The sequence below is a fragment of the Anas acuta genome, chromosome 2 (genome assembly GCF_963932015.1).
Source record: "Anas acuta chromosome 2, bAnaAcu1.1, whole genome shotgun sequence".
NCBI lineage: Eukaryota > Metazoa > Chordata > Aves > Anseriformes > Anatidae > Anas > Anas acuta.
This window is the reverse complement of record NC_088980.1, coordinates 95,184,573-95,212,146: the sequence shown is the minus strand read 5'-3', so window position 1 is coordinate 95,212,146 and position 27,574 is coordinate 95,184,573. Positions and strand designations below refer to the sequence as shown.

Below are 27,574 nucleotides of genomic sequence, written 5' to 3'. Positions count from 1 at the left end.
GTGGGCTAGTCAGCGGATGAGTCAGCTGTGCTAACCAGTGCTTTTCCAGCTCCCCATGCAGCGATGGCTTTGGTGCAAGAGTTTCCATCAGAAGGATTATCGGCATGAAAGGGGGGGGTTGCATGGGCACGTTCGTCGTTTTGTTTAGGAGCTTGCCATTCCGTGTACAAAGAGCAGGTTTCCAGGGGTTTGAGGTTCAGCTCGTTTTGTTCTCTTTGCTTACGCTCCAACGCGGGGAGTTTTGGAAACTACGTCCTGTATACCATCTGGTAGTATGGGAGCGTGGAGTTAATGGGAAATTCAAACTTTGAATAGGTCAGGAAATTCAAAGTTTTGTTCTCACAGCAATTAACTACATGTTGGTCTCAGATGGTATTTTAGCTCATTGGGTTAAAGTACAAAATGAATCTTGCACCACAGCTGAATTCCTGCACCACAGCTAAACTTGGCACGGGGACTGAGTGGGAGAAGAGACGATCAGCGCTTCAAAATACCTTTGTGCCTCCTCGATGCTGGCCAGGCCTGGGCCTCTTTAGCGCTTCCCAGGGGTCAGAACACCCTCGGGGACTGGCGCATCCAGCCTCTCACAACTGGTGGCGACTGTGGAACATCTGGGCAGTGGAAAATGCATGAGGCATAAGAATGCTCCGGCTGCCCGCTTCCCAGCCTGCCCCCGGTCCTGCCTTGACTCTGCTGACTCCCAGCTGTGCTGCCTTGACCGTCGCAGAGCATTTCGGTTAGGCACTCCAGATCCTGCTCTCGTTTTGCACGCCGAGCAGAGGCAGAGCAGTGCTGGGACACGCCGTCTGCCCAGCCACATGCGGAAGGCTCAGTTGCAGCCCTAACTCACCTTAAACTTCTTTCTGCAGCTGCACTATTTGCTGTCTTCTTTAATCTGCCTGCTACTTGGATACTGAGATATCTTTCAGCAGTCCTGTCTAAGCTAGAACATCATTCACGCTGCTCTAGAAGAACACTTTTTCACTCCACTGCCAGAAAAAAAAAAAAAAAAAAAAAAAAAAAAAAGCTGGAAAGCACTGGGCTGTGGTAGAAAGGCAGCTGAGCACCAAGTATGGATGGCATCTTGGGGCAGCAGGAAGGGGAAGAGGGTGGCAGCTCTCTCCTGAGCATGCTTGATGTAATTTTTGTAACTGAGTTACTCAGAAATCCTTAAAGCTTGATTATAATTACTGTAATTTCTCACAGTACTTAAACTTATTTCTAATGAAGGAATATCTCTTAGTAGCTATTTAAAGTCAATTTATGTATTAAATAACGATTTGTATTACACTAATCTGAAATCGTTTGATTTTGGATTATTAGCGGGAGTGTAAGTGAGTTGGATTACATTTCTCTGGATAATTTTCAAATGAAATAAATTTTGCAAAAGGACTGAAAAAAGGGGAGTTTAAAGGCAGATTTGCAGCTAATCCAAACCTCTGCCTCCGTGTTCTCTCAGGTATATACGTGATGTACAGATCGTTGGCTGTCGGAGGCAACTTTTCAGAGCTGGGTAGGGAATGAGGAAAGGCAGGAATTGTTTGGAAATTGGCATAATGAAGGTCATTGTTTATGCTGATTTCCGTATACTAAATTATTGACAATTCCTTCTCTAGAATTGCAGGTCCAAAGGCACTTGGGGACGTTCATTAGACACCTTCTTATATCTCCCTGAAAATTAGAGCAATTGTCCACACCGTATTTGAACAAAAGAGGTTGTATTCTTGAAAAAAAGATTACAAATATTTTATTTTCGTATAGCAAATAATATAGAAAGGACTGTCAGTAACACAAGGCGTTTTAGGTACGAGCTCTGCAGCCAGACCGCTGTACAGAGCAGTGCTGAGCAGCAAATATTCGAGCAGCTGTTTGCCCTGAAATACCCATATGTATATTCATTCCTGCTGTTACCAATGATCTTTTTGCCAACTGCCTCCAGAAGAACAGGATAATTTGTTTGTAAAGGTAAAGTAACACAACAGTATTCTCATGTATCTCTTTCCATAACTACAAAGGAAAAATTGCCATGTTAATTAAATACTTACATTATTATCCAGGGCTATTTCATTTTAGATTAACTTGTGGTTTAGGCAAATTTTATAAAGAGGGGCAAAGTCACATCTCTTTGTTTAGGCAGAAGTTGACCTTGTATAGTTTTCCTTTCCATGGGAAGTTGTGTTAGGGAATTGGAACAAACCAGTAACTTAAGACCGGGGGGAACCTCTTCAGTAAGTTTCAGAAATTTTTGAAACTGTGGCCTGCTTTTGAAAATGCCTCCAGCCTTGTCTGCAGTGATACTGTTACCCTCGAAGACACTCTGGAGGCTGTCAACACCCCCGTTTATAGATCACAGTCTATCTTACCACCTCCTGATGGTACTCGGCATCGGAGCATGCCCCAACTTCCCTTTCACAGAGTACAGGCAGGGCCAGGAGCGGAGACGAGGCTGATTTTGAGGAGGCATGAAGTTTGTATCAAAGCTACACCATGAGGCTGTCTTCTGTGTAAACTGCTAGCTCTGGTGCAGATGGGAGGGGACTTCAGTGCTCGAGCCGGATGGAGATACGCATCAAGGTCAAGCCTGAATATCTCTGGACAAAGCAAGGGCTTTGCACGACCTGTGGGTACATCTCCAGAGTCCCTGAAGCTGGCTGCGTAGCACGTGTGGGTGTACCTGATCTAGCTTTAATCTGGCTGGCGTGGCTAATAATAGCAACGAACTCACAAGGCAGCGTGCAAACGAGTCATCCCAGCCCATCCGTGAGCCCTCCATGGGCTTAACGCTGTGCCCTCCTTGCTGTTGTTCCTTATTTAAGCTGGATTACAAAGCTGGTTTGGGCAAGCCTGTTTGTGCTACCTGTAAATGAAATGTGTCTGGATGCTAATCCTCCCCAAAAGTCAACGAGCGATACGTCCAACTTCAGCTCTGAAGTTGCAGGCTCCAGAGTAATTTAGAAGCTTTTGAAAACTTTACATTAATGCAAATAACTCCTGATGGAACAACAACAGTTGTTTTCCTAGTGCTAACTGGTTGTGAAAACAGGCCAACTCCCATTCTTTGGGTAGAGGTAACTCACCGTAACAAGAAAAAATACTTTAATACCTATATTTTTTAATTTAAATTCTCCCCTGCCCCCATCACCAGAGGCCATTCCAGCTACTACCTGCATGCCTCTTCCATGAAAACAGGTTGGGAGGTTGGTCAGTTGTGGGATACTCTCAGCTAAAATATGCAATGGGCTTTTCTGTCCTACAAACATGCTCACACTAGTACTCGTTTTATGTTCCTAGTATTTCTTCGGATAGTAAACCCGTTTCCTGGTTGTACATTTCGGTATCATTGCTGCTTCTAACTAGGCGGCAGCAAATGTTTAGTTCAGGGCAATCATTATCTGCTGTTTATTTAATCTAATGTTTGTTTCACTGTTTGCCATGGCTTTCAAATATCTTAATTAGCATAATTCACAGTAGCACATGGTTGGCAGACACGGACCCTTAAGATAATAAAAAGGAACGGGCTGAATAAATATTTGAAAAAGGTGCCTGTATACTTTAAAATAATTCTGGCACTAACTATCATAATCTTTTATTTAATTTTACTTAGGGAGCGTTCTTCCACCCAGATAATACCCCAAGCAATACATTTATTTCCCTACTGGGAGCTGAAATATAGCAGTCCCATGACACGTTTCGGTTAAGCCCGTGTGATAACGTGTGCGCGCCGTGCATCTGTGCTGGGGGAAAGGATGTGCTGCCTCTTTAAAAGGTTTTCGTGAACCTGTATTGTTATAGTAAACTCTGGTAGGCAAGGGATTGCGTGACTGCAGCAGACTCATTTGTGACCTCAGAAAAGTGGTTATGAAAGTGATCTCTTGATCAGAGGAATAGAGCTCTGCTGCCTGCGAGACCGGCAATGCACAAATGAGCCTCCTCCCTGCGACTCTGCCCCGACAGGAGGAAAAATGCTCGCTCGCCACTGAGAAAGCCTCTTTGGGATGCAGCATTCATAAACGAGGTCTTTGATGACTCCTCTTAAAACTACGTGGTTTAAGCACAAATTAGGGTCTAGAGTACAGATTTTCTTCATTTAATTTTCACAGTTTTAAAGACTATGCATGAAAGCTTTTTTTTTTTTTTTTTTTTTTTTTTTTTTTGCTCTCTGCAGCTTGCAGTGTTCATTTTCTGCCTTAAGCCAATTCGTATTTTCCTTGTCATAGTGCTGATAAGTTGTGTCTCAAGGGTTATTAGACCCATTCTGGCAGCAAGTCTCGGTGTACATCCAATGGAAATCACATTAGAACTGAAGAAAAACCAGTATAAAGTGATGTTTATGTTAGCTAATGAGTGTAAAACAGATCTGATGAGTCAGTAGGTAGGAAATCACCAGTTTCATTCAGAAGACCTTGACAGAATAAGAAGAATGAGCACTAGAACCAATATCTGTATCATCATTCTCTTTACATATACTATTCACCTATTATTGATGGCTTGGTGAAAGTTGTATTTAACTATAATTTTCTTGAAAGTTGAGGCCACAATCCCATATATATTTTTTGAGAAGGAGACAGGTTTCCTGCCCTTACTCCCATAAGGAATACTTGTTATTTCTTCGGTGGCTTGCCGTGAGTCGAGACACCTTCACAGGAGGCAGACTTGCCTGTTCAAGTTAATGACAAACATGCAGAAGAGTTGAAACTGGAGAAAGGGTTATATTTTATTAGCTAGAACTTTGTTTCTGAAAAACAGAACATTGTTTGGCCGTTCCTTGTCTTCTCATGGGACAAGTCTGATAAGAACTGTGTGACAGCCTTTTAATTTTATCTCCATATCTAAGAATTTTCTGTTTAAAACTGAAAAGGCAAATCAAAGCAGAACCACAATTTACATTTCTAGAGCTTTCCAATCTCTTTCTGTCTCTTTTAAAGATGGCATTTTTCATTATGCTTAGAAATTTTGGAGGTCCTAATTCTGGCCATTGACGCAGGGACTGTGGCATTTTTTAAAATTTAGTTTCTCTAGTCTTAACAGGGAGAGAATATGTCAGCACACTACTGGCCCTCTTAGGGTCTTCAGGTTCTGCTGAAGATCTTCCTTCTGAGCAAGGAACCTGCCTGTGAAAAGAGACAAAGCAAAACGGTGGTGAGGAAGTGAAAAATGAAGGTTCTCGTAGTAATTGAACACATCATGTGCGAAGGTTCCTGTTCTGCAAAACAATTTATTTTTGGACAAACCATAATGTCCTCCCTGCAGTCCCTCTGACTTACAAGTGATTCCAGTTGGGAGCAAGGTCCATCTGTTTGGATAGCTTTACAGGACTGGACTTTAAATGCGTGCATTAAAGTATTAGTGTGCATAAAAACACAATAAACATATCCAGGAATCGTAACATTACCAATTTAGTGTTCTGGTATGTCCTTCAGTTTTTGACTTTAGTTGTTGCCTTGTACTTAATTTGTAACTTTTAGGTAAAATTTTCATGTTACTAATTTTCCTCAATCATCTAAAAACTTCTGGAAAATATTTAACTATTTTAATATTATCTGGAAAATTAATTCTGATTTTTTTTTTTTTATTAAGATACTCATTTTCCTGGTATTCATTTGCCCTAACCATGTCTCAACCCCTTTTTTTACTTCTTGAGGGAGAAAAAACAAAACTAGGGGAAAAAAAAACAGGGGAGCTCCTCTCAGGCATATTTTTTGCACTTGTTAGGTCCATTGAACCTCTGAAGTCAGCTCTTCACACACTCAGTCCCATCATGGCAGTCTCAACAGACAGCAGCAAAGCTGACAGCATTTCAGCTCTGCCTTAGAAAGAGAGAGCCCTATTGTGTGGTGTATATTTATCGGTGCTGGTGCAGCAGTGTGCTGCAGTCTCCATCTGACTGAAAGGTGGAGATTCTTGCATTTCTTCTGTCGAGTGTGTTTGCGTATTTAAAGCGCACTGGAAAGCAAATGTGCCTGTGCCTTTGCCTCTAATATTGGATACAGTATGGCTGCTATATAAGGCAGATATTAAGGAATTGCTCTTATGACACTTCTGACTCTGAATGTGATGAAGCCAGATTTGGTTTTCTGGGTAACATATGCACATCCTGTGCACTAAGGTCTCAGTGTGAATATTTTAGATGCAATGTTTATTTCATCTTAAAGGTTTCCTTTATCCTCTCCAGATCTTGTGCTTTGGCTATTTTTAAACAGTCTCTTGGGTGATATACTGGCCTACTGACATATGCTCTTTCAACTCTTTTCTAAGAGATACTGACTTAAATTCCCTCTTGGAGGTATGAATTTAGGCAGTGCCTTTCCATGCAGAGTGGTGCAAATGAAATTATAAAGGGACAGGGATGTTACAAAAGCAGGATATATTGAGGAGTGGAAGCTCAGGAGATAGCCTGTTTGAAACATAGGGCTGGAAACAGGTTATCAAATCCAAAAAGGAAAGCAAAGATAATGCAAATTTCACATAAGTCAGTCATTGTCAGATTGATTTAATCAGGAAGGGTGAGAGACGCTTTCTCATACACTTTCCTAGTTGCGTTTATTTTCATGCTTGGCCTTTGATTTGATTTCATTCTTCAGGGATTGATTTACTAAATGTTCTAAACAGTAGATCTAAATTGAAGAGGGTAAACTGGTGCACATCTTCTGCAGCTGATAAAGACTAAAAATGTTCTGATATTCTCCAAATAAATCTTTTACCAGGACTTTATTGCATTTCTTCCATAAGATGCACCCTTAGAGCCGCTTTTTTTTTTTTTTTTTTTTTAAGTGGGGAAGATTCTAGTAAACTGTAGTAGCATACTTCTGACCACATACAACCTTTTTCTTAGCTGTCATTTCAAGAAAAAAAAAAAAAGAATTCTTCTCTTATGACTTATACTTCTGAAAAAATACTTCAGAGTCAAATTTATTTCAGCAGGTTGTTTACCCCAAAAGGAGGAAAGTTTATTTTTATTTTTTAGGCAATGATTAGTCTTGCTCAATAAACAGTTATAATAAACAGTTGCACTCTGACCTCAAAGGGAGCTGCCTCTAATATAGATCCCAATGTCCATAATTTTATTATTTTCATTGAAAGAATAAAACTAGTAGAAAAATGGCCTTGGGACAATGAAATAATATGATCCGTATCAAAAGAGGTCTACATTCTTTGATTATAGAGAGAGAAAGTGCCAAGAATTCAGAGGATATAGAGAAGCTTTTCTTTTCCCCTGTACTTTTTTTTTTTTTTTTAATATGTGGACAAGGGCAAAGATGAACAGCTATTCAAATAACAACTATCACGGAGGACACTTGGAAGAGTTGGGAAACTTTGCCAGTCCTTTTGCTAGGCTATCTGCTCTATAGATACTAGAAGTAATGTGTCCTGAAACGCTATACGTGTTAATATGTAAGTATATCGGCATCAGTGGGACTTGCTGGGATTCTGCTCAAGCAATTAGGATGTGGCAGGTCAGAACACACTGTAGTACATTTAAGTCTAATGTGGATTAGCTGGTGAAGTCTGAATACCTCTACATTGGCTTAACGTGCAGCATTTCAGAGTGCAGAACACAGAGGTAATGGAAACTAAAGCAAAAGAAAGATAAAATTACATTGTTTGTACACTCTGAGGTCCTTAGCACTGGAACATTGTTAAGCATCTTCTCTAAATAAGAATTCTCTTAATTTTTTTTTTCTTTACTAAACTTATGCTTTGCAACTCAGTTCTGATTAATGAACATATAATTTACAAGCACAAGCCTTCAGGGGCAAAAAATTTATTAGAATCATCTTAATTTTTATTAAGGTTGTGGATACTGATGTGAAAGCTGACTAAGTGGGTTGCAGATTTCTTACTTCAGATTGCCTAGAAGTCAGGCTTGCAATATATTTTGTATTTTGACAGAATAACCCTTTAGAATTTATATTGTATGTATTTATTCAAAGGGGTGTGCAAGCAAATATACACTCAGGCAAGCAACTGTATTACAGCTTAATTAAACTAAGAATGGAATAATACAGGGATAACTTTAAGGCCTTGGGATCGAATCTATAAATCAGCAGGTTCCCATCACATTTAAAGCAGTAGGTAATCAAATGGAATTATGAAAATGAAATGGAACACAATTACTTGGAATAAGTCTTATACCTTGGGATAATACAGGAGGGAGTGTATGTCTTTGTCAGTCTTATAGCCAATATATTCTACCAGACCAAATGATGAATCAAATATTTACTCAGGGTGATGCAAACATTTCTAAAACAACTTTGTCAATGCACAACGTGGGGTTTTCTGTTGGGGAGATCATCTGTCGAGTCATACAAAGAGAGAAAGGTTGCAACAGTAAGCCGCAGAGAGATGTGCTTTCTGGACAAGTTGTTTTGAGTCTGTTGCTTGCATCACACAATTAGGTTTTGCATGGAGGCACAGTTTTTCTCTTGTTCTCTGATTGCTCAGAAGTTATGGGATAAGGGAGATGTTACAGTCCCAGACTACATAAAAACGTAAAACACAAGTGTGGTTTATTGTGAGCTAGTTTGGTGAGATACAGATAGAATAAACCACAAAAAAAAGAAAAAAAAGAAAAAAAAAAAAGACAAGCTGATAATGTAATTCACACACTCTCCATACACACACTTTTCATGACCACCACTTAACCATTCTCAGCATTTCTTAAAGCGATCTGCACATTTTACAGACCAGAATTTGTGGAAACGGCAAGCATAACATACAGAATTTATTCTAGTGGTCACCTACAGCCATGAACCTCTCTTACAAAATGAATTCTGTTTGTAATCAAGCAATGAAAGTTTTCCTGGAAAGAATATGAAATGTCCATTACTGGAGATACTCAACAAAAACCCCGAGCAACCTGTCTCCCTAGTTAGCTCTATTTCGGTTAGGGTGGAGTCGACCAGATAACCTTCAGAGGTCTCTTCCGTCTTAAATCTTACAATGTTTTTGTGATTCCCTACCCTGGCTGACTAAATAGGTCTGGTGTCCCCACAGGTAAAATATTGTTCTGAAACTTCACAGAGCTCCTGGCACAGCTGAAAATACATGGACAATTATTTTCAGCTCCTCAGCTTTCCTTATCAAAGTGGTTATCCCCAAAGGCAATGTGAGAAAAAAAAAATCTGACTTTTTCAGCTCCCCAGGAAGTCCTTGGTGTGTCTTCCTTCTCTTTCACCTCCAGCCAGGCTCTGATATCACCTTCTAGCTGGTGCTCTGGTACTACCTGCTCTGGCATCACCCCAGCTCCAGCCCAAAGGCTCGGTTTATTCATCACGAGCTCTTACCTGAACACATGCCCTCTCTGATGGGACATCCTTGCTGAAAGGTTTGGGCCCACAGGAGAAGCTTTAGAGGGCAGAAAGAGGCACAGGGGGGATTTCTCTGGGGACTGGAGGAGAGCAGCCCAGGACATGCACCGTCATCACTGCAATGTCTTGCCTGATCGCCATGAAGCAGCCTCACGTGCCAGGCCTCTCCAGACTGATGCTATAAGAGAAGCTGTGGGGAAGCCATCTTTCTCCCTCTTTTTTTTTTTTTTTTTTTTTTTTCTGAAAAAAATAATTACCATGTGCACACAGACAGCAGTGACAGTCAGATTGCTGCCTTACGAAATTTACCTCATCTGCAGCTATTTATAAAAACACAAAATGACCCGGGGGAATACAGCTAAACCCACTGCTTCGATCGTTGCTCCTGTAGCATTTTTTTTTTTTTTTTCTGTTTGTGAAAGGCTTTTACTTCACAGAAACACTCCTTGCCTTTCACGTTGCTGGTTTTTGCCCCCCTCCCTGAAGCGGGAGAGCTATTTTCTGATTCTGTACTTTAAGCCCCCTTGCTTTTTTTAGGCGACTTCCAGATATCTGATACAGCGCATAATGAGGAATTAGGTTCCATTACACGAAGGCTTAACCTTCATGAAAAGCATTCAGGGCTTGCCAGGAGTCATCAATATTTAACAGCTGTTGTTATTATGAAATACTTCACAGGGGAAGGCGGCCCGCCTGCTTGCACGCAAGGGTTTGAACGGGCGCCAGGCCCCTGTCAGAGGCGAGGGGAGATTGACAGGCGGCGGGGTTGCGTGAGAGCGCGGCCTGGGTTAGTCAGCAGCCGGCCTCCGCACACCAGGGCCTTCTCCCCCCGCTGCCTCCCCATCAAACGGGATCCTCTGGCCGGGCTGGGGTGTCAGCCCGCCGAGGTGGCGGCGTGCCCGGCAGCCGCCCACGTGCCGCCAGCTCCCGTCACGCAAGGCCGTGGTCGGGAGAGAGTGATGGGGCGAGCCCTATTTTTTTTTTTTTTTTTTTTTTTTTGGGAGGGGGGACACCATTTTGGTGCCCCTCGCGCGTGGGAGGCGTGCGGGGCTCGCTGAAAATGGAGAAAACACGTTTCGGGAGAGAGAGAGAGAGGGGATGGGATCTGGAAAGAAAACAGTTCGGGGTGTACCTTAAATAAATGTCATGCTGTACTTGAGAAACTTCAAAGGGCAGTCGGATTTCAAAGCATCTCTTAAGAAGAAGCAGACTGAGAAAACCACTGAGTTGGGGAGAGAAACTTTGCGTTGCTGCTAGCGCAAATGCATCTGGTGTTCTGGTAGCCTCCGCACCGGCACCGAGCACCACACATCTTGCGTTCAGAGGGTGGATTTCGCTGCCGCTTCCCCTCCCGGCACGTCGGTGCAGCCTGCCTGTTGCGGCACTTCAGGCTGCAAGTGCCCCTTTCATATAGCTGTTCATATAATGTTCTCTATGCTGCATATTATTTAATTTTGGTCTGCAGCCAAATCGTGCTGTCCTTACTGTCACTCAGGGTCCTCTGCAACACGTCAAGAGGAAACAGGCCGTTTGGGTTCGTGGCTGTAGGTTTGTTTCTCAGACCGAGTGTTTCCTAGCCGTGTTGTTTTGTTTTCTTAGCATTCAGGGTAGCATGCATAGCTAATTCTTCCTGCATCTCGGCGATCCAGGAAGAAAGACCCGATTTTCACTTCCTTTCGAGTAAGTTACCAAAAGTGAGACGTGTATTTGTAAAGCAGTGTCTCTGAAACTGCAGGCTAGATTCAGATATTTTGATCTCCCCGCTTTAAGAAATAATTTTTCCCAGGGGTATCGCTGGTCTCACAGATACTCGTCATAGAAAGGTTTGGTACTGATACACCTGCATCCTTCTGAGCCTGAAGAAAATAGTACCATCCCTTTCTTCCACCTCAAAAGAACCCAGGCAATGTGTCCAGGTTAGAAATAACATCCTTTTGCTGCCCATTTTGCTCCTACACTGTTGTGGGACATGAGGAATCTTGGCAGCTAAAGGCGATGCGTGCCCCTCAGGCCAGCCTGACCACGCGTGAGGTTGTTACAGAGCTTAGCTTGGCAGGTAGTTCTGATTATTTTCTGAAGAAAGAAGGTTGTGCTTGTGCAGGAAGGGATACAGAAATACTTTGGAGACTGTAACCCTGTTGGTTTAAAAAGTGCAGTTTTACGAGAGTCCTGGAATTTCCATCCCTCCGAACGAACGCATATTCCACAACGAGTCCATGTGCTGTTATTTCTGGGCAAAAGGGGGTGGCTGGTTTCATGATGCGTCCTTAGACTTTAAAGTGTCAGGCAGCTTTTCTGTTCTGTATATATTCCAATACTCAAGCCAACTGGTTTGTAAATGTAGATTGCAATGCTCCTGTCAGGCTCAGAAAAGATCTCAGGTTTTCACACTGTGACATAGTGCAGCAGTGAAAGGCTCGGCAGCACTGTGTAAGACAGCCCGGTACTCCGTTCATCCAAACTTATCACCCTTTTTGAGGACTTTTTTTTTTTTCTCCCCTAATCAATTAGCTATCAATTCCAACTCAACATTATTTTTCAGTGGCCACTCCTTTCATCACTTTTAGATTAGAAATTATGTCCTCAGATATTTGACCTTTCCTTCAGGAAATCACATTGATCATTTTTCTTTTCTTTTTTTTTCTTTTTTTTTTTTTTTCTCTCCCTCCTTTTCCTCCTCCTAGCCTCCCCCTCTCTCCCTCTGTCCTGTACATTTCCACGGTGTTGTCCTTCTATAGGCCCCAGCATTTCCAGACTTGTGGCTTTTTAATGTTGTCTGCGATTGCGCCACACTCACTAGATCACATGAACTTGCAAAACTGTCAGCCCTGGTTGTTGTATATCTTGTATTTATCATCTTATGGTATCAATACACTCATTCATCTTCTTTGGCAGAACAGCTCCATCTTCTGTTTTATTTTGTGTTCTGGAAATGCAAGCTAGATAATTTCTGCTCAGAAAAAAAAAGGTCTCCATAGTTCCTGCTTCCTATCCATTCACTTTGCCACTTTTGAACCTAGTAGGTGAGTGTTCTACACTGAATTGCTGGCAATTTGGCTGAAAAAGTTGCTTCTGCCACAGAAAACAGTCTCAGACTCTGTAAAGCTAGAACTCTCATTTTTTAAATTTTATTATTTTATACAGTCAGCAGCATTCATCAGACTGCCTGCAATATCAGTATTTTCTTGCCCCATTCTTGATATATGGTACTCCAGAAGCCAGAAGTTTTCCCCTCAGGTCACTGAGTCATCATTAGCTGTTTGTTATTTTTTAACTTTCCACAACTTGCTCCTCCCTGCCTAACAGAGACAGCACTCCTGCATTCTCCAGTCCTTCATTTGCTTTCATCATTGTAGGCTTAATTTTTGCTCCAGAGGGGCCCTCATTTTATATAATGTTTCAGCCTGGACGCAGTTGTCTTGTTGAGCCACCAGTCACAACCAGCACCTTCGTTCAGTTCTCCCACTTGATACTTGGTGCTGACAGGGCCATCACCAGGCTGCTCTGCCCTCTTTTCCCTGTTTTTCTGCCCATTAAGATAACATCTTGCAGTTTTTCCTTCCCTCTCTGCCACATCTTGCCTTTCCTCCTCCTCCTTCACCGTGGGGATCTGCGTGGTGTTCAGCCTCTCTTGCTTTGCCCCCTCCAGGCGTCGTGCTACCAGCAGCAGCAGCCCCTTCTGAGTGATCACTGCCGTATGAGCCAAGCCCTGCTGCCCTGACGGGTGGATTAACAGAGTATTTCCAGCACAGGGAGGCAGGAGAGTGACCAGCGAGCCTCAGGTGCAAGGAGCAAACGTGCCTGCCCCTAGGGGCTCTTGCTTCGTGGTGCAAAGGGCGTCAGTCGTCTTGGATGGTGCAATAGGGTCTCTTTAGAGTTCAGGCCAGCGAGTAGCGTATGTTATGAAACGGATGTGTGTGGCCTAACATACGGGTAACTCTAGCTGGCGAAATAACATTAAAATACTTTCCATTCGGAGATGGAATTTATACTAGCCAGACTAGCTGTGGAACAAACATCTCTTGTGCTTCTGCTGCTGTTTGTGTGAGCCTGAAGGCTAACAAACAGGCAGGGAGCTCTGGCCCGCTCGGTCGGGTACAATAATAGTTTCCACTAACGATGAAGTTAGAACTTGGTGGAATTTTCACCAAGCCAAAAGAACGGATCAAAAAAATAAACCTTCGTTTCCTCCCACCCCTCCCTGTCTGTCCTTTAACCTGCACAAAGACGGCAAGCAACTGCGGAAGTAGCTACAAAAACATCTTTTTCTGAGGGGGAAAATTCTGGAAGAGCCCATCGGAGTAGGGGCTGTGCTTTTAAAAATGACTGTCACAAGTGTCTAACGCTGTGCTGTGATAGCCGTGCCTCTGTTCTTTGGGACAGATGTAGCAGAAGGCTTGGCTGACCAGGAAAAAGAAAGTGTCCTTTTCCGATTAGTTCAAATGGTGAACCAAAATGAAAGTGTAAGTTCAAAAATCCTTGTAGCCCATTCATAGAAGCCTAGCTTACAACTCCGAAATCGCAGAATTGTTTTGGCTGGAAAACATGCGCAGGGAGCTGCTTTCGGCAGCTTTGGGTTTTCCTGATATATTTTCACATGCCCAGGGGAGGGATTTATTGCCTCTAATTATACATTTGAGATGATTGCTTGGGGGTAATGACCGGCATTATCACTGGCAGCAAATATTTACAATGCAAGCTAAAAAACATCTTGAATATTCAGCCAGCATGGCTCTGTATTGCCATCATCTGCTGCAAAATGCTGAGGTATCCTGCAACTGCCCCTCACTAGGCTGTTACCTCGATAAGGGGCTCTGGTACAGCCCTTTGGAGAGGAAGTGACTCCATTTAGGTCATATCCTCAGTCACTTGCAAGAAATGTTATTCAAGCCATTAAAAATGTAGACTTCTGTTTTTTAAAATTTGATATCCTACTGAAAATTTAAAACCTGTTCTCACGGCTTTTAAGCAACAGCTCAAGAGCAGTAGAGCCTTGCTGGCTGTCTCCCCTCCTTACTCCGATTTGATATAAACAGTTCCTGTTTCTCTCAGCCTTTTTTGGGGGATTATTAACCACCTCTGGCTGTCACTGCTTCTAGCCGGCATGGGCAATGTGCATCAAATGTCGCAGATAATCTCACTGGTATGCTCTCATTCTCTACGTGAGAAGGAAAACAAACTGAAAACTGAATCTCTGCTTGCTGCCTGGACATCTGTGTGACCCACTGCAGTTAGGCACTGGGATGGGGCAGAACACGTGAAGCTGATCCCGTCATTTTTATTGACCATATTATAAATACTCCACATTTCCCAGATGATGAAAACCCCAGTCTAACAAGTGGCATCAGCCTTCTCAAAAATGCTTTCATTATCCCCAGAAATGAGACTGTATTTTGGGGATTTTTATGTGGGATCTGTCAGTTTAAAGGCTTCAATCTGAGCATTCAAAGATATTTCAGATCAAGCAATGATTACCCATGCACAGGAAATTTCAATTCCCATGAAGATTTTCATTATTATTCAGGAAAAATTTGCAAAATATATCATTAGAGATTTTCCTGAATTTCGTGTAATTAATGACCTACTAAAACCAAACTTTAAACTTCTGTTTCAAAACAAAACAGTTTTAGCACATTCCTGTGAATATTGCAATCAGTCTCAGACTCCTAGGACTGAGTAGAGTACAGTGAGACTGAAAATAATCTGATGCCAAGAAGGTCAGCACTGAAAATGAGAAACGTATTTCAGTCTCTTGTCTTCTGAGCTATATAAGCATTTCTTTATATTTTCATAATACATATTTTTATAAACAAAACAACTTGCTAACTATCTTTTATTTCTTTCCTGTGGGTTTTTGTTGTTGCTTTATGTAGAATACAGTAATGGAAAAAATATGTATAATAAAAAGTGCGATAGATATTTCATATAAAAAACATCTGGACTTCCAGATATGTATGGATCTATCTCCCTCACAACAAAATAAAGTTGTCAGTAACTGAGATCCAGACAGTATTTCCTAATTAAACCAGTGGATGTTAAGTGCCTAAGTAAGAATTTGAGTCCAGTGGCCCTAATCCATATGATTTCTAAACTGATAATAACTCTTTCCAACAGCCATTCAAGAAAAGCACTTTAAGAAGCAAGCTGGCCAAACGATAAAAGAAGACAATGTATGTAACAAGACCGCTGTACAAGAAGGTGGACTTCTACTAGAAGTGAGTGAAAAAACGCCGTCTTTTCGGGCTCTAAGTAATTTATGCTCTTTGATGATCTATGCTAGTTAATTCCTTGTGGCAACTTGGAACAAACCATCCGTCTTGGCGTGAGTCACTCAAGAAGCACACTTGTGAGCTCTTGCAAGAGCAAAACTGGCAGTCGTGGTAGTCCTGTCCAGTCTCTGCCGGAGCACTTGCAGCCTTACGTCCTGTAAGCGATCAGGGCCGTCCTGCAGTCTGGTTCACAGTTCTTTGTCACTTGCAGTGATAGCTGAGATGTGTTTGACTTGGCACACATTTTGAGGGTATCAACAGGAGCTTGCTGGGTTTCTGATCTGAGCTAAGATTATTCTGGGACGTCTTAATTTATCCTACTTCCTCAGCTCCGTGCTCTGAGGGAAGCTATGTGCGCAGAAGTTTTTCTTTCTGTGTATTTTTATCCTCTTTAGGATGACTTTGTATTGGCAGGCCAGCGTAAAGGGGCCATACTGTTACTGAGAATTGGATCCATTAATCTGGATGAAGAATTAATACTGCTGTGAACTACTGAACCAGCTAGCGCACAGCAGTTCATTGCAGATACATCTGCATTTCAACCATATGATGCAATTGTGCCTTTTATACACTGAGGATCCTTGGAAACTCCTATTTGATTAAGACTACATATGTATAGTTGCTTTGGATAGGGTAATATGTATGGTACAAAAAATCATGTTTTAATGACAGCCCTGAGGTACATGTAAATGTAAATTAAACAGTAACCTCCAGCAAACAAACGCTGTGTACTATTAGAGGAAAAAAGAAAGACATTTTATCATGGGAGCCAACATCATAACTTGTACAAGTCTATGGAATGAGAACTGGCATGCTGCTTTCCTTCCTCTTTATATTTTAGGAGATTTTAATTTTACATTTCAAAGCTAGTAACACAGATGCGTTTGATTAGTTAATACAAGTGCCAAAATGAGATATTTGGCTGTCAGGTATTATTTGTAACAATTTCCATTCCCAATGAGCAGGCAAGTACAAGGCTTGCAATGAATGATAAATACAGTGAGCATCTAATTTTTAATAATGGTCTCATATCTTTAGTCTGCGCTTTGGTTGGTAAATATTACGTGCCCACAAGTTATAATCCTTATGGATCCTCAAGCAGTAGCCCTATTGCTTACAGGCACATGGAGAGAACACTGGTATAGAATTTCAGGTAGGTTACAAGGTGCCAAATTTTACCGACTATGCTAATGGTCTGCTTTCTATAGGGTATATGAGTCACATTCCTTTTGAATACGTGGGAGATGTTTTATCCTGGATCATACTTAATATGGATTACTAACTCGATGATTAAGTGCATGCTAATAGGATTGAATTCGCCAGGCTCCATTTATGGGCATGTCTAACCTAGAATAAAAGGGTGAATTTTCATAAGGACTTGCTGGGAATGTTCTCTGGGGACTAAGCTTGGCTCGGGTGCTCATTCAGTGGCCATGGAATGTGATGAAAAGTGGGTTTTTGTTGCTTGACCAAATTCACCATGTTAGTTATTAGGGACTGTGTGCTCTTAACAAAACAGCCGCATTTGTGATTCCTTCTGAGGAGAAGCAAACAGCCTTGCTGGTGGTTGCTATGCTTTGTGCCTTGACTTGTGAATCCAGCCACTTTATTGGCTCTCAGAAGATGTTCTGCAGCTGTCAAAAGCTGCTTTCCTTTTCATGGCACCACCTTGCACTATGCGACCTCTCCTAGATTCTTTATTTAATACAAACCAGAATAATCTGACTCACCAAAATATGTGTGAATAATACTGTCCCTGACTGAAACATTCATGGAGAACTGGGGACAATTGCGTTTTTCTTCTAGTGGGTAGGGTCACTCTGCTGTATATATAGATAGAAGTATGGAATAGCAAGAATCCTAATTACTGGTAAATAATTTATCTGCCTCTCCAGCCTTGGAACAACGTAGTACTTCCCCTTTCAGCTTAAAAGAAAACAATGGAATTAGTCTGTCTTCAAAGTATGTTTAAAATGCTTTTTATTTCTAAAGGCCTCTGCCACAACATGTGTTTTTATTTAAGATTTTATAGAGATATTTTTACAGCTATAATCAAATAGCTTTCATCAGCAATAATAGAATAAACAATGATACCAGTTTATCAAAGACTTTCTAGCGGAGCACAGCAGGTATCTAAATAAATAATTTCTTCCAGTGTTTTAAGTTTAAGGATCACTTCTTCTGGATAAGAGAGTCTTTTTTGCCATCTTTTGGTTTTCCTTTGGAGAGAAGACAAACAATGCTCTAATAACCAAAGTCCAATTTTATTAATGATCTTTTTTCAATATGCTCCATTCTTGCAATCTTTGCTCTCCTTGGAGACTTCAGACTCCAACTGTTTGACCGCAGTAATGATTTTTAACTTTGCACTTTCATAATATTTTCCAAGACAGGTGGTACTGCAGCCCTTGTGCCACGTCTGCCTGTCAAAAAAGGGCCGTATTCAATTTCTGAAGGCCATTACTGAATATTTAAAGAACACTGGGCCAAACCCTTAACCAGAAAAGTGGGAGTATAACTTGTATTGGCAGTCAATAAATCCAGATAGAATTTATATGCTGTGGTGGTGGGGTGGAGAAACACAATAAAATGATGACTTGGAAAAATAAAAATGAATCACTGGTAGTTATCTAGGCAATAGCCTTGATTGCAATACTCATCTCATGGCTGTTAGCCACCTCCTACTCTTTCCCCCAGCTATGCTACACTTAAAATCTCAAGTCCAGACTCAGAGTCTAGGCTGTTGCGCAGTTAATATCTCATCCCGATTTTGTAATTTCCACGTTATGTACTATCCTATCTGAAGAGTTAAATGCCCACTGTTGAGAGTGAGGCCCTCTCTGGACTTGTTCTCTTCGTGACAAGCAGTTGGGCAGCTTCATCATCGCTCACACTGCTTGTTGCACAATCATCACCCATCTACTGTAGAGAACCCTGTTGAAATTGTTACTTTGGTTTCATTGACCACCTCAAAACCACTTCTGCAGTTTTTCTGCTCATTATAGAAGCACCACTGATGTTCAAATTTCTATCTCTGCATTTGCTGCTGAAGAAGCTATCTTCATGGTGTTTCATTCTTTTTGTCTTTTGGCCTCCTGTGCCATCATTGTAGGCTGCAGCACAGGACTTCTGGTATCTCTGTCTCCAGACATACTAGATGTAATTCTTTTCAGGTGAGAAAATAGTGGTTTACATTGAAAGCATTGCAAATATTAAAATGAAATCTGGATGATCTATGCAGCTCCCAAGCAGATGCTGATGGAATAAGGCTGCCTGGTTCTGTCATGTCCTATCTCACTGATGAATACTGATAAAGGCCAGACCTGGCCTGTGTAGTCATTTCCATGTTCACTGGCAACTCACGCTCTTTTAGGGAAGGTCCATTTTGATTTCAGGATGTTCCAAGCCGCTTTTTTACCCAGTTCTTAGATAGATTTCCACCATGAATCCTCTACTGCTAAGGATAGGGACAAGAATCAAATTTCAGTGTTTTTGTCTCATGTTTTGTTTATGACTGTGCTGTAGAGACCAGTTGTCATACTATCCTTTTATTTATTATTCAATGATATCATACATTTACTCTTCCTGCATGGAGATAGTTAGCGATGCATGCCTGAGTTACCTTCTTCCTGCTAAAAACAAATAATTACATAACAAAATAAGAAGGTAGTGGATTTGGTTGCTATTTTGCTATAAAACGCAAGTGTGGGAGAAAAATGCCAGGGCCTTTCAGGCGTAATTTGAATTTCAAGCCAGAAGGATGGCTGCAAGCTCAACCTGTCTGTGCCCTGAGAGGAAAGAACTCAAAGCCTATTTTGCTCTACATAGTTCAGTGATAACAGGCTCCCTTACGAAAGCCTCCTTGCTCCTTGAAATCACCTGTTCTTTCAGCTGGAACTTCTTCAACCTCCTGCAGCCCTCTCCACTCTTCCGGAGCAGCTGGAGGTAACGACTCTGATCTTTTTTCATTTTAGCATGTCAGGAGACCGAGCCCAGGAGACCTGCATGTTCAATGTGTGTGCTTAGCAGCAGGCTGCTGCATGCTTTGGGATCCCATTGTGCCAATGAAAGGAACTTCATTTGTTCTGGCCGAACACAGGACATGCATCTCGGTTTTCAGTGGTGGCAGAAATAACACATTGTTATCATTTTGCATATTGACTAGCAAAGTTTCTACGGCAAAAGTCTCATTCTCCATTCCTCCTAAACTCTTGCATGATTATTACTTACTTAAAGTTTTAGGCAAGGCCTGTCAAGATGCCTGGCATCTTTAAAAATATCATAAAATCATGTCTGTCTTCAGAAGTGGAGAAGAACGGTGAAAACTCGTTTTGGTGGTGCCACCATTAGAATTCTCCACCACTATCAATAACCTCAGCTCCACTATATTGTCTACTTAATCATTTAAAGGCAGATTTTTCAAACCAAGTTTCTGTGTTTTGCAGACATGCTTTTGTTCCAGCATTTGGCAGATGAATATTGCTGACTTGAGTGGCAAGTAACATGACTAGTGAGGCAAATGAAGTATCTAGCTACATAACTGGCAGCATTTGTGCTTGGAATTGACTGGTGGTTCAAAGCAGAAAGCATAGTCAGGTGTAGGCACTTTTTCACACCTGAGAAGTTCTTTACATATTATTATTATTACTTTAATTTCATATCACAGGTTTTGGCACTAATATGAAAAGGAATTTTTCATTCTTGCTTGGTAGTTCCCAATGAATTCAATGACGTGTTTGCTTTATTATTAGCTTTAACATGAGATAGAGATTGAGTTTTGATCAAAACCAATGAAGGCCAGTTGTAGTATTTACCTAAGAAAAGGATTCAGGGCTTAATGCAATGCAGGCTTGAAGCCTATTATTTATCTCTATGTAGTTACTTTGAAAGAGGCTGTGAATAATAAGATTCTGGTAGTTACTTTGAACAGAGAGGTGTATGTGCACATTTTGTCACAGAAAGGTATTTCCAGGTGGCCTCTACTAACGGTTTGAACTAGAGTTCAAGTTTCATTCCAAGGGAGATGGAAAATGATACATTAGAAAACATCCTATTGGTGCTGTTCTTCACCCTGCGTAAGGAAATAACATAGGAAACCTTTTCCCACTTGGTTTCCTGTAATTTTTTTAAACTTGTTAGTGTAATTCCACTTCCTCCTTCCAAACTGATTTATGTAATCAGTACTTGATAAAACTGTGCTCTTGAAAAAGGTACTCCAGTTTGAATTTCAGTCTGAGAGCAAGAGATTTTACTCTTCCTGTTATTTTTTAATTTAAACTTGAAAAGGAAGATTGGGAGTCAGACAAAAGTGCACGGTTGTTATCCAGGGCTATGACCAAGGCACGGACTTCAGAAGTCGGAAGCTGGTAGAGGGAGACTTTTGATTTATTCTGGCATTGAATTCCTTTTCAGCTTTCAACAGTGCTCTTTCTCTTACCACAGTACTTCTAAACTAAAGCTGTTAGGTTATGATACAATGCTTCACCTTTTAATCTATGGATTTAAAATATAGCTACCAAAATAGGAAATTCCCATAAACAGCTCATGGTCTCAGTGCATTTTCTTTTTCATTTAATAACTTCCAAAAGTTACCCAAATAACCCTTTTGCTTTCCTCTGTTTTCAGACATGAACCTTCTCCCAGTAATTCAGATGACATGATTTAAGCTGACATTAGTCTCTTGAGATGATTAACAGAGAATATGTCCATGAAATAAAGAGCCATAAATGGGGTCAGGAGTAACTTGCCATCTTTATCACATGCGTACATTCACTTTCTTTTTGGCAGGCACAGGCGAAACACAAAGGAACATTTCAGAGGTCTTGGTCCTTTTTTTTTTTTTTTTTTCTTTGCAAATAGACATATTTCTAAAATCCAGACTTGAAATTTGGCATGGGAACAATGTTGTACAAAAAATATCCCTTCTGCTGCCCTTTAAACAAATAACTAATGTTCTCACTTACTCTTTTTTTTTTTTTTTTTTTCTGTTTCTCCTTTTTGAACAAATCTGGTCTGAAAAGCCCGTGACTTCTAAATACTAATTGTTTTCTACTCCAGTCGTTAGTGCTACTGTCACTAGTGCAGCGATCACAGTGCTGCCACAGTGCCTGGGATCCTCAAATCCAGGCTGTGGCATAGCTCAGCTTGACAGTGTGCCGAACAACAAAGAGATGTGATCCCTCCTCTTCAGATTTACAATCTTGTTGTGAGACAAGAGATGATGGATGCTTTCCAATGGACAACCAGGGCATGTGGAAATAATGCAGCAAAATCATAACCAGAATAGCCAGGAATCAGCGGGTATGAGCAGCTTAGGATGTGGAAGTCCTGATTTTTGCAAGAGTTTTAAGGAATAATTTGAAGGAAAAAAAAAACACAGGTACCTTTGTAGAGGCTTGTGTGGAGACTTAGCAATACGGGAGACACCACTGAATACTTGCTTTCAAATATTGCCTAAGTGTGAGAGAGAGAAACACATTGGATGATGAGACTTAGTACTTAGCGTCTCCAACATGGAAATGGAGATTATAATTGAGAGCAAGCTGTGGGCAGCTTTGAAAATCAGGATAAGTAGTTTATGTTGAATGTGATAGAGAAGGAGGAGCCAGTAGCCAGTGCAGGTGTGCAGAGAAGAGAGGCAGCATCGCCTTGGTTTGGCACTGGTATCAAAGAAGTCAGCTTCCATTTGTCAGGACAGAGGCAAACGTGCTGCAGTGCTTCAGATGTGAGAAGAGGAGGCCTAGCTGAGAAGCTGTAGGTGTCCTGGTGAATGGAGAAGCTGTCCATCAGCTTTGGACATTGTCCAGATGTGAATCCAAATTTAAGATCCCCTGCTTCTGTCTCCAGGCTGCTCATCACAGCAAACTCCACCCGAGCTCACTTTTCACAACCACTTCCTCTGTTTCTGCTCAGGCTATTTCGGTGCCTCTGGAGACAGTCCAGTGGCCACGTGACTTCCTCCACAACAAAACATATTCTCCAGTTTCGACTCAATTAGTTTTTTCCCCTCCCTGACTTCAGAACTAATCCTTGGCAACTGTTCTCACCAATCAATAGGTTCAATGTCTGTATGAGCACTGCATCGTATCGATGCACAGGGATTTAGTCTGTTACTAGAACTGGATGACTTGTGTCCAAGTAGCTAGGGCAATCATAACACAGTATTCTTTCCAAACAAGCTTCTTGATGAATGTTTGCTTTTGGGGAAGTGTCCATGTGTTGAAGATGACAAAGTCATGTATTGTAATCATAATAATAATTAAAAAAATAAAATAGAAACACTTTAAATACTGCTTACATTCATGGACAATTCACATTTTTGAAATCTTACATTGTTAGCTTGTCTGCAACTGGTGAAATTATAAATTAATAGCCCGATGTGTATTTGCAGCTGACACTTGCTTCCAGTAAATTCCTCATTCTTAAGTCATAAAAGTTAATGATCTAGCTACCTTCCCAGTAAGGTGAAGTGACAGTCAAGACTGTATGTTGTCTTAAGATTTTTTTCAAATTTGCAATACTTTTTTTTTTTTGTGGTTATGAAGATTTCAAAAGAAAAAAAAAATACATATTTTTAAAATATGTAAATATTTTCTGGTAATTACTGAATTAAAATACTTCTAAAAGTATTTACAGAAATACCGAGTACCGTTCTTGTTTTTTGCCTACCTCGTTTAATACAACGTGAATATGCTTTTTGACGGGTTTGAGCTGAAATGAAAACTGCTATTAAAAAGCATGACATTGACTATTAAATGTACTGTTTTCTATTGTCAAGGATATAGTATTGATTTGGAGAAAGGAGGAGAGATAAGGACCCTTCAGATAGTTCTGTTCCCGTTCCAGGAACTTCAACAGAAATTACCATCATTCTAATTTTAGTTGTCTTTGAAATTTTATGAGTAGAAAAAAAAAGAAAAAAAATAGATAGCTTTTATATCCTGTTTTAATTAGAATTCTTCCAGGAATTCCTAGATGCAAAAGCTGATGGTGGCCAAAAACCAGGCATTTTCTCCAACACATTTCATATCCTTCCCCCTCCTCCCAGTACTGCAAAACCCCTAGAGTTCTCTAACTGGACTTTTTTAACCATAAGAAAACCAGTGTCTGCTCAGGCTAAACCCTGGGAAGGGTTTAGAGGAGGGCTTCACCTAGCCTAAAAAACTCAGCTTAAGATTTGCAACTGTTGCTGTTGCTTAGAGGAGCTGTCTCTTCTAACTGCCCATCCCTACCTTCTTCCAGATGATTCACCGTCATCCACCCGATACCTCGATTACAGAAGGCATTCCTTGCCACCTGTAGCACATTAGTAGCAGAATCAATACCTGCTACCAGTGTGGGGCAATGTATGTTTTATACAAGGTTATTTCCAGGTTACAAAAATATGAATAAAATGGTAACTAGCACAGTAAGATGGTTCCCAAAGCCAAATTCTGGAACACCACTCTCCCTTAAAAACTCTACTGACCTGAAATGGTGTTTAAAAAAGCCATTTTCTCAACTATTACTGAACAGAATGTGAATTACAGATTGCTTTGCCTCCCCCCCCCCCCCAAAAAAAAAATATTTCTGTGCTAGAAAATGCAATATCTAGTGCTAAATGCATAGAAAAGTTGTGCTCTGAAATTGGGACATTACATTTAGTTTACAGTGCATAGGCTTCAACATTGTCTCTTTTAGGTTTTCATTCCTTGCAATGAGATGGCTGCCCTTCATGCTAGTTAACAGCTTGCGTGTATGAATAAAAGTCAGCTGTGGATGGAATATTATGATGGCTTCTTCTCTTCATGACTTGATACACTTATGTATAAATAACACTGAAAAAAAAATCCAGATATTTTGTCCTTACATATGTCTAATTGTCCAACATGTTGGATAAATATTACTCAAGACTCTTTTCAGTAAGTTATTTCTGTGGAAGATAATGGGTAATCTTACTACATTTGTTATTGCAAAGACTACCTAACTAAATTTGTTATTAGAAGTGCAGAGTAGTAAGCAATCAATGCTTCATTTTGAGTCTTCTCAAATGGAATTAATCAGGCTGGCATTTTCTATATTGAAATTGTTGAAGAGAAGACTGAAAAACCCAGAGCAGCTGCAGGACTCAGGAAGAATGATGGGCTGAACTTGTGCTGAAGATATGATATTGCCCCATCTTTACTTCCATCTGTGAATAGAACATCTGGTTTTGAGAAAATGGAATGAGAAACTGCATAAATCACTGTAAAGTCTGTTTCTATTTCCAAGTGTAGTCCAGGGCACAGTGTTTGTGAAAGAGCATTGACAGTAGGGTTCCATTACTGGTAGAGCAAAATTTTAAATTCAACATCCATGATTAATGAGGGGGCTAAAGAAGAAGACATGCAAGACTATGTCAAACTTCACTATTCTTTTGTGATAACTGCTTAGGTAAATGACATGTTACTCACACAGGTACTTGTTAGCATATCCAGTAATCATGGTTCATATATGTATGTATTAATAAAATATGTTTTGTTTTGTTTTGTTTTGTTTTGTTTTCCCCGACAGTTCTAGAATTCATACTTTGAATATTCTTCTTCTTAAGGTTACTTTGAATATTCTTCTTCTTAAGGTTCCTATAAAAGTTCCTATAAATACTTCCATTACTTTTATAATGTCTCTTAATCTCAGGTGGTATTCGTATACTCACTTCTCATATGAAATCCCCATTTTTAATGCAAAGAAAAGAAATGTTTTTGTTTGTTTCTTTGTTTGTTTTTTATCAAGTAGTTATGAAAAATCTTACAATAAGTAGTAAACATGGTTGGTAGTAATATATTTTTTTTTTCTAAACAAACATGCCATATAAGAAATCTGTACCAAGGTACTTGGTGTCACCCATTAGTTAACTTTTGCACAAAAAAACCTTTTCCTAACCTGTCTTTAAGCTATTAGTCATTAGTATTGCTCAGCTCTGGAAGACTGTAGCAAAATCTGCATTCTAAATTCCAGTGCTTAGCTCTCATGAAAACAACTGGATTCAGTTGGCATGTATCGCTTTCCGGAGTGTACTGTATCAACTTTTTGCAAATACAAAATCAAATGATGCTTCAGATCGGTCTGCACACAGCTCTTGTTTCTCAATACCATCTTTGGCAGAGTGGTTGATTTTGAGGCCCCAGGCTCATCAGAGGCCAGCATTTTATGCCTATAGGAAAGAAGAGAGGCCCTACCCCAAGGACTTGACACAGACTTAGCGAGCTTTGTTGCAAGAGCTTAACTTGGAAAGAAATTAAAAGAAAGAAAAACTGCATTTGCAGTTCTGCATCATGCAATCAAAATAACTTTGAAAGCAAAGTTGTTCTTGGTTATTGTGTCCAATATTTATTACATATCAAGCATATCAAAAACAATATCACCATGGTTTAAAACGCGTTTACATGTGTGCACACATTACAGTCTCACCCTCCAGGGAGCTACTATGTTTTTTTGAAAGTTTATAGCTTACATTTACCAGAGCCCAATGACTTACATTTTCCTACCCGATTTCCAGGAGGCCAGTTTTGTCTGCTGCCTCTTGACGAGCCACAGCATTCCAGTTCCTCCGTTAGACTGAAGGCACATGTGTAAACAAGTATCTCCAAAGCTGATCTACTTCCTCGGTGGAAGTGATATGATAGTGAAAACTGGGGTAACGAGGGGTTTCACGAAGCGAATCATTCAGAATCACCCGTGCCTTTCCAATGGCGGAGCTGGTGCATCCAACAGCAAAAGTGAGGTGCAGGACTCAAGTGCTTCCAGCAACGTGGATGATCTTTGAGAAAGACCATCCCAGGCCCTGCTCTGAGCAGTGAAGCGCTAGAGGCTGAATTTCCATACTGTCTTTGAGGAGCCTGAAACGATATCCAGGCTCAAGGAGATAGGAAGGAATGTGAATGTGGTTTTATGTGGGAAGACCAGAAGAATGAAAGGAGCATAATGATCGTATGTGTGCATTTCTTTGTATTTGAAAAGAAACACTTCTGCTGTGGGTTCACCCTTGAATATTTTCCCTTGGTTCCACTGCCATGCATGCAGCTGCCTCCGAAAACCAGTCAGACCCGACACCCCCTCTGAAAGCATCCCATGTAAACCAGGGCTGTAGGCTTCAGCCCGTAGGATCTATTTCCTCCCTTGGCTCCAATGATGGAAATTTATATTCTGTTATGCTTCTTTAGCCTGAAAACTAACCAGGACATGCAAGTCTTTGATCAAAACTGAATGCTAAAAACAATTCCGCCACTCCCCCTTTGCATTGACTAGTGCTTAGTCACCCAAATATTCCTTTTGAAGTTGCTTTGTAGATACCAAAGAAACACATAAGAGTCCGGAGGGCTAACAGATACTGTACTCGCCGAGCAAAGGCCATCTTCTGATGTCACTAGATACAGTATTTCTGAATAGTCTTTTATGCTGGGTTTTATTGCAGGGTTCTGTAACGGTTTCTTTTCTTTTGGGTTTATAAAGGGAAACTCAGGGATGCCGGGGTGATTTTTGAGAAGGGTAATTGTGGATCCTAAAAGCACCAGTGGAAAGAAATACTGATTCATTAAACAACACGCGTAAAGACAGAAGGCGCATTAACCGTCCGCGTTTTCCTCCTAATACTCCCAAGACTTCAGTGCGAAAGACAAGAGCGAATATATCATTTCCAGAGTTTTTAAATAGCTCCCTATTTAGATCACCAGCAAACAGCCCCATCCTACAGAGGACGCAAAACCCAGCAATGCACTATTAAATGAAACGGTTCCAGATAAACTGCGAGCCAACTGACCCTGGAAATTTAGTACCCAAGTTGCGTGACTCGAAAATCTGTTCAAAGCGAGGCATGGCTGCAGGCCTTGACTGTTGTACTTTAGTAACCATGGCGACACGGTCTCTGGAGACCTAATGCTAGTGAATTTTCCTTTATTTCAAGGAAGGGTAATAAGAGAAATGTGGCTTGGAACTTCTTCTTCTTCTTTTTTTTTTTTTTCTTTTCTTATTTTTACTATG

General features: G+C 40.8%; 1 protein-coding gene and 1 long non-coding RNA gene across 7 annotated transcripts in view; one reads left to right on the top strand and one right to left on the bottom strand.

The window, feature by feature from the left end:
* Positions 1–27,574, top strand: part of AHRR (aryl hydrocarbon receptor repressor) — a 95,366-nt gene that overhangs the window by 41,168 nt on the left and 26,624 nt on the right. For all 6 annotated transcript variants that reach the window (XM_068671260.1, XM_068671258.1, XM_068671263.1 and 3 more), the window contains one exon: positions 15,423–15,523. In XM_068671260.1, coding sequence (XP_068527361.1) covers positions 15,423–15,523 — 101 coding nt within the window. The remainder of the gene's footprint in view (positions 1–15,422; positions 15,524–27,574) is intronic.
* On the bottom strand, positions 4,690–11,475 carry LOC137850823 (uncharacterized). The gene is made up of 2 exons (XR_011092828.1): positions 10,441–11,475; positions 4,690–5,111 (listed from the first exon to the last, which is right to left on the bottom strand). It is a non-coding gene; the product is annotated as an uncharacterized lncRNA (long non-coding RNA).